The sequence below is a fragment of the Asterias amurensis genome, chromosome 14, assembly GCF_032118995.1.
Source record: "Asterias amurensis chromosome 14, ASM3211899v1".
In the NCBI taxonomy this organism is placed as follows: domain Eukaryota; kingdom Metazoa; phylum Echinodermata; class Asteroidea; order Forcipulatida; family Asteriidae; genus Asterias; species Asterias amurensis.
This window is the reverse complement of record NC_092661.1, coordinates 15,421,227-15,428,983: the sequence shown is the minus strand read 5'-3', so window position 1 is coordinate 15,428,983 and position 7,757 is coordinate 15,421,227. Positions and strand designations below refer to the sequence as shown.

The 7,757-nt window shown below is 36.8% G+C and overlaps 1 protein-coding gene across 1 annotated transcript; it reads right to left on the bottom strand.

Annotated features, from left to right (window-relative positions):
* Positions 1 to 251: 251 nt before the first annotated feature.
* Positions 252 to 6,618, bottom strand: LOC139946782 (uncharacterized). Its single transcript, XM_071944477.1, has 5 exons — positions 6,510 to 6,618; positions 4,845 to 4,973; positions 4,129 to 4,218; positions 2,881 to 3,135; positions 252 to 532 (listed from the first exon to the last, which is right to left on the bottom strand). The coding sequence occupies exons 1-5, from the start codon at positions 6,616 to 6,618 to the stop codon at positions 252 to 254; spliced, it is 864 nt and encodes a 287-aa protein (XP_071800578.1).
* Between the last annotated feature and the right edge of the window lie 1,139 nt (positions 6,619 to 7,757).

Below are 7,757 nucleotides of genomic sequence, written 5' to 3'. Positions count from 1 at the left end.
TTTTAAGTTAATATTTGTTTTGAGTAATTATCGAACGTGTACCTTCCCTTTAAACATGGTGTGAGGGTGAACAGTGTAAGTTATTTGCTGTTCACCTTCCATCTGCAAATATTTAGATAGATGAGACTTTTGACTTTTTATGATGGCAATAGGTCTAATAATAATAACTCAAGTGTCACAAAATTGTACTCATGATTAAAATAAATCGACAAACTCATCAATCGATAGTTTAAACTAAATACAATTCAATACTATTTTAACCACGAACGGACCACCACGTACACAAAGCAGCCTGGCTCATCAGCTTCCCTCAAGGCGCCAGACTTTACATCGTAGAGCTTGCACTGACCAGAAGTAATTTCTACGTCGAAAGACACACACCATTTATTCATCATTAAGCACCTCTGGAAACATCGCATGAGTGACTTCATGTGAACGGCCGACAGAGGGCGTGGGTCGACAATACATTCCCCTCCGAATAGCAATGATGACATCATGCTAGTGACGGTAAATGACTTCTCTGTACTCATTGCTACTGTAAACAAAGGAAAAAGGAATGAGAGAAGACAATGCATCAGCTGTTTAAATGAATCACAGAGACGTTTATGATTGCTGCCTTCACACATCTTAAAAATTGCTATTCCGTAAAGTCGAAACTTGCATGAAATAATAATAATAATAATAATAATAATAATAATAATAATAATAATAATAATAATAATAATAATAATAATAAAAATAATAATAATAATAATAATAATAATAATAATAATAATAATAATAATAATAATAATAATAATAATAATAATAATAATAATAATAATAATAATAATAATAATAATAATAATAATAATAATAATAATAATAATAATAATAATAATAATAATAATAATAATAATAATAATAATAATAATAATAATAATAATAATAATAATAATAATAATAATAATAATAATAATAATAATAATAATAATGAACACTTAATAAAGCGCCGGTATTCGCCGCAAGCGGCGCTCATGGCGCTACTCTACGCAAGAACAACGAAATTAGCAACAACAAAAAATAAAAAAAATAAAAAAAACTATGCAAAAAGCTTCTCTATGAAAATGAGTTTCTAAACTGTTCTTGCATATGTTGAGTGATTTGGAGAGTCTCACAGTGTCCGGGAGGGAGTTCCAAAGCATTGGTGTTGCGCTCTGAAAACTTCTCTGCCCCCAAATAACTCATGCATGAAAGGACATTTTTTGAACAATATGTCTGTCACATTGGATTCAGCACAAAATCTCATCTTGAAAATGGAACACAAAAACAATACAAAAATTATTGTGTAAAGTCTAACTTAAATCATTATACCTGTTCTTGGATCACCATCTGTTGGCAGATGATCTGTTGTCAGATTAACTCCTCCGTATTGGAAAGTCGAGACCGTGGTCTGCATTCCCCTAAGATTCGAAGCTGAAAAAAAAATGTTCATACAAATTCAAAAATTACACAGAGACTTGTATGGTTCATTCTGAGATTGCTGTCATTACACATCTTCCAAATTTTTATTCCGTAAAGTCGAAACTGACGTGAAAGAAAGTCACAAGGACAAATGTTTAACAATATAAAAGGGTTAGTCGTGACATTCAGCACAAAATTTCATTTTAAAAATGCATGGTACAAAATAAATTTAAAAAACTTGTTCGTGGATCACCATCTGTCGCCAGATCTGTTGTCAGATCTCCGTATGGAAGAGTCGAGACCTGGGTGGTCTGCATTCCCTCAAGATTCGAAGCTGGGAATTTTTGTTCATAAAAATTCAAAAATACACAGAGACGTTTATGGTTCATTCTGAGATTGCTGTCATTACACATCTTCAAAATTGCAATTTTTATTCCGACTGACCTGAAATAACTCACTAGGAAAAAATTCAGAACAATATAAAAGGGGTAGTTGTGACAATCAGCACACAATTTCATTTTGAAAACGCAAATGTGTGAGTGCAACTTAATCATTTATACTTGTTCTTGGATCACCATCTGTCACCAGATTTGTTGTCAGATTAACTCCTCCGTATTGCAGAGTCGGAACCTGGGTGGTCTGTATTCCCTCAATATTCGAAGCTGAAAAAGGAAATATTCAAAAGGCAAGGATATAGTCGCTTAAAGGCATTGGACCCCTTTGGTAAACAGTATTGTCCAAGGCCCGCACTTCGTGTATCACAACTTCTATATCAAATAACAAACCTGTGAAAATTTAGGCTCAATCGGTCATCGGAGTTGGGAGAAAATAACGGGAAAACCCACCGTTGTATCCGCGCGTTTCGCCGTGTCATGACATGTGTTTGAAATAAATCCGTAATTCTCGCTATCGAGAAATGATATTGTTTTACTGTTTTCTCAAAAAGTAAAGCATTTCATGGAATAATATTTAAAGAGAAGTCTTTTACCACTACCTTCTGTAAACTCTGTAAGTTATTTGTAAATCTGTGAACTTTTTTTGTTTTTCTGTACCAAAAGGGTCCAATTGCTTTAACAGTGATGTATAACCGTTTTGATAGTTCAGGACTTATTATGCAGTTATGCAAAACACTTACACCAAGTCTCCGTAATGCTCTCAAGCTAACAGCGCAAGGACTCCAAAGAAATCTAGAGCTAATGTGCTTCAGAAAGCACAGATACCGGCCCTATGGAATAAATTGTTAAAACAAAATAACTGCTGGCCTTAAGGTTTCCCCAACACAAAATACGTTTACGCTTCAACGGATTCGAGCCATTCAAGCATTTAAACAAGTAAGGGCGGAACATGAGAAGCAGTTTATAAAGTTTCGTTGAATTTATACCATGACCACTTGACTTATAAGCCTGCAAAACAAACAATACTACAAGAAATTCTTACCTGTTGTTTGTGGACAGTCTTCCATAGGGTACTCTTCAACCATCACTTCACACAGTGTTAGTGTTGGAGAATCTTCAGAAACAACCGCGTCATCCACGCTGACGTACCGGGCAATCACCGGCGGGTTACATGAAATCGGTATGTGTCCCCCAGGGATCGACGCTTGGTCCACAGTCACTGGTACCCCACATACGGAATTCTTGAAAATATCGCTGTCTATGCCTGCTCTCACGATAGCGCCAGACAAACGATCATCTGGCAGAGAGAAGAGGATTAACACCTACTTAAACCCCAAGACATGAATATTTTAGAAAGTAAATGAATTTTGGTTGGGATTAATTGAAACTAAGTATAATTTCGATAAAGCTAAAAAGAAGTCATAATTTCTACCTAACCCTTTCAGTGCCATAATTTTTTGTTTGTCTTTTGTGTTGAGTATTTTAACTTTACGGAGACGGGGACGGTTATTGTGTTCTGCTTCCTCCGTATTTTCCAAAGTTCTCGGGCGATATTGATTCAACTCGCCACATTTATTCATTTCACCACTACAAACGTTCTACATGAACATGTAAAAATACATTTACAAAGTGTTGTAGGGCATTTTTGATATATTTCATTTTATTTTATTTTATGCGGAGCTGTAGTTTTCTATTAATTCCGGTCATCAAAATTATGGAAAAGTTTGCAGACTTACATATTTTGGCATAATATAAACGTGACGTTGTATATTATTAGATCTACTTGAGCTATGGTTGGGGAGCTTTAATTTTCAATTTTCTAATCTTTAATACCGCCAGCTATGCGGAACTGAAAATCCAGAAATGGTCGCCTGATATAAAGCGCCAAATTTGAACTTGCACATTGCAATTAACACTATCACGTGACACATCGATACCACTCAATTAAGACTAACTTAATGGAAAGCTTCGTTGACAAAAAACGCAATACGAAAAGCCGGTTATATTATTGTTTAACATAACATAAAGGACAAAGTTGCTATGGTACTAGTTAAACCTAAAACGATTCTAGATAACAGGTAATGAAAGTCAGAAAATTTGGTGGTGATCGGATGAGGCGTTAAAAGTTTACGGATAAAAAGATGACAGGAGCAAATTGTGACCACGTCCCGATTGGGTTAATGGTTAAGTGGTCTTTGACAATTACCAATAGTGCCCACTACCTTTAAAGTTGTTATTTATAAGATTCCACTGATACTTTTCTAACAGTTACGATTTCACTTACCGTGACAGCATTCCTCTCCTCCGTTGACAAGGGTGATACGACCGAGGCAGTGGTTTGCTCCTAGGTCCACCTTCCACCATGGATGTGGGTCCTTCACTAAAAGAAAGAAACACTGGAGCATTTTCAAATTGTTAACAATGACTTATGTGACGCGAAATGAAAAAAATACTCGAGTTAAAAATTAGCAACTTCTCCATGTCAAGAACTGGACTGATGCGTGTTTGCATAGACTTGATTCAAGTCCCGTTCTCGTGCGGAAGGTCCCTATACCTGGCCCGCCGCCGTCAATGTTTGGTCCCGAGACAGATTGTGGAATGCAGAGCATCACCAAAAAAAAGTTTTTTGAGATTGGCGCGGGATCGGGACTTGAGTCAAGTCTAGTGTTTGCAGGCCTTTGAGCTGAATTGATATGCAGACTGTATTCTCATGCCACGTCATAATAAAACATGTACAGAAACAGAGCACCAGTCTATCTCACAACGTTGCGCGACTGTGTTACGCAAATTTGATACATTTTCGCTAATTACGTGATATTTAGTTTTTGTTTTGCAACACCCATCTAAGAATAATTGTTTATGATGCTACATTACTTTTAAGTTAACGGTAAGCCAGTTTGTCCTTTTGACGCGCGGGGGAAACAAACACGTGCACGTAGCAAACGGGTCCCAAAGTTCGAACAGATGCTAAAAACACAGTGGCAAATTACTTTGTTACACACTTACTTGTGTGAGTGCATCTAAGCCGTATACTTGTGCTTAGATCCCCATCTATTGCCAGATTTGCTGTTAGAGCAACTTCATTATTAATAAGAGTCGAGACCTGGGTGGCTTGCATTCCCTGAAGATTCAATACTGAAAGTGTGAAACAAGAATATTCAAAAGCAGTCAGTGATGATATCAGCGCTCTATCACACCCTATTTAGGGGCGTATTAATGTGCTCAGTATTATTTCCTGCAAGGATGTAATGACCAATTTGCCGAATTGATCAAACATAAATTCAATTAAAAAAACTTTAATCATCCTTTGCAGGCAATTACAATAGCAGACCAGCTCCATATAAAAATATTAGGAGAAATACAATATACCATAATTTAAAAATACAAAGATTACTACTTGACAAAATGACAAGGCAGATTATGAACACAGTTATATACAAGTGAAAACCCACACATTGAAGTTGAACGACACTATTAAGAACCATAAAACAAAACAAAAGACATTCACAGGTAAACAGTGGCGAACCAGACCTTCAAATAGTTGACATCCTGCACACGAAAACAGTTGAAATCAAGTACAAAACGTCAACCATTCAGAAGTCTGGTTGCCACTGGAACGAAAGAGGACTTCCTTCTTTTTGTTTTGCAAAGGGGAAGTCCAAAACGTCGTCCTGAAGGAAGGGATTGAAACAATTGTTTGAGTACATGACAATCACTGGTTAAAATCGATTGTGCTTTTCTTCTAAGGACCAGGGCCCAATTTCATGTCTCTGCTTACCGCCGAATTCTGCGCTTACGATAGCCATTCCCCGCTTACGTTCAAGCGCCGAATTTCTGCGCTAGCCTTGAACGCGTAGAATGCCTAGTAACGTGAAGTACGCACGCGCAGAAGCCCAAATTCGCCGCTAACCCGTGAAATACGCTTGCCGTAAGCACAGAATGTTCTGCTTCCGTAAGCGCCGATTCTGTGCTTACGGTAAGCAGAGCAATGAAATTGGGCCCTGTTGCTCACAGAACTGGGTAAGATCTCTCTGTGGCTCTCCGATAATTTTAGACCCAAGTCTGACAATTCTTCTCATACTGTTTTTGTTACTTACACTTAAGTTAAAATACCAGGAAATGAGAGAAATACACAACACACTTTGTGTTTATCTTTAGATAAATGTCTTACGATTAAAATGACAAAAGTTTTTTTTTTTTTTTTTTAAATTACCTTTGTTGACTAATAGGTGACCACTGGGCTAAATCGTTGCTCAGGCCAATGAAGCGGTCGAGGGGTATACATATACGCTTATCATAATTTGGGTTGGAACATAGACAGATTTACCGGAGTGGGACTTGAACCAGCACAAGACTAAAACAATATTGTTCTAACAATGTTGAAACAGCTAATAAATTTAAAAGAAGAAAAATAACGACAAAAACAAAAGGTGTTTAGATTATGTCGCAACAGCTGATAATAACACTAATACTAAAATAAATCATCTCTTTGAGATTGCAGAACTAATAAGTATCTCAAAACAAGATTGCGTAAAACATTTCCACCATCTAAACTTTTACAATTTTCTTTCTAACCAGACACACAAAAAATAATAATGGTCTCTCGACTTCTAAGATCACGCATACAGAAATGTGTTCAAAATGAATCCATTAAGTTGGGTAGACGCTTACCTGTGAGATTATTGAGACACTGGCACGATAGTGGGCAAAACCACACGAGGATTCCCAGTAGAAACATCCACAGAGATTTCCCCAGTAACATTCCCTCGCAGTGACCCATCTTGACAACCCACAAATAATGGTAACACAGCTACCTTTCCCCAATGTTTTGAAAAGCAAACTGTTCCACGCAAGCTTTTTTACGGACTCAATCTGCGATCGGCGTCACGTGACTTATATAGGTTACACAAAGTAACCGAAGCAAGGGCGGTGTGTTAAGAAAAGCATGACGTCATACGAGTGCCACTGCTAATATACTCATGATTTGTGTTGTATTGTTGGTTGCAACACGAATTTAAGTGTAAATCTAAATCCAATGGAAGTGTGGCTTGTTTTAATTTCCGAACGCTGGGGGACAATGTTGTTATAAATAAAGTTTATTAAATCCTACCTTTTCAACAAAATGACCACCATGTGCAGCGATACCATCAAAACATGATGCCACCAAGCTTACTGATTATGAACAATTGTTGTGCAAACGAAGTTTTTTTTCATTTATTAACTAAACAAAAGGTTTTGATAATATGGTAAAAAGAAAAGTTAATGCAGCAACAATAAAACTAGGGGGTTCTATAACTGTTTACCATCTCACATCTTGACATCGTGTTAGGTTTTTGCAATACCTACACATGATATACCATAGGGGCCTATATGCACACTCACACCATTTTTTGTTGTTGTAAGAATATGCATGTAACACGGTTCCATCATTTCGTTTTCTCTTTTAAATTACATGAAAGTCCTATTCTTCTTGTTTCTATTTTTGTCTTGTTTCATATCTTTTCTTTTCCCCTTTTCTAGTTGTATCTTCTTCAAAAATGTACACCCCCCCCCCCAGCGGCACCGCCCTTTTCATTACTGTTACATAAAGGCGATCAAAATACAAGACAACTCTGACTGACAAGCTGTGTAGTAATCAAAGTGTTGTTGGCTTCAACGTATTTTGTTGTCATGGTAACATAACAATAATTGCTGTTGCTACTAATAGCTGTAATTTTGAACCTCCGAGAACAATGAAAGAGCCAAAGCTCGTCTGCCCTTGGATACGCTTCCGTTACTGCACGTTAATCCAACAAAATCACTGTCTCCAAAGAGATCCTTGTACCTGTAAAACAAGTGCCTGATAAATTCAGGGGACCAGTCTATCATTTTTTGCTCACTTTTGTTCACTAGAATTATTATTAGTCAAAGGGAGGCTTA

Excerpts from the sequence above, each read along its gene's own strand:
- LOC139946782 (XM_071944477.1), bottom strand. The coding sequence starts at position 6,618 with ATGGGTCACTGCGAGGGAATGTTACTGGGGAAATCTCTGTGGATGTTT. Across the intron at positions 4,974-6,509 it reads GTGTCTCAATAATCTCACAG|TATTGAATCTTCAGGGAATG; the intron begins GTAAGCGTCTAC and ends TCACACTTTCAG. Across the intron at positions 3,136-4,128 it reads CAACGGAGGAGAGGAATGCT|ATGATCGTTTGTCTGGCGCT; the intron begins GTCACGGTAAGT and ends TCTCTCTGCCAG.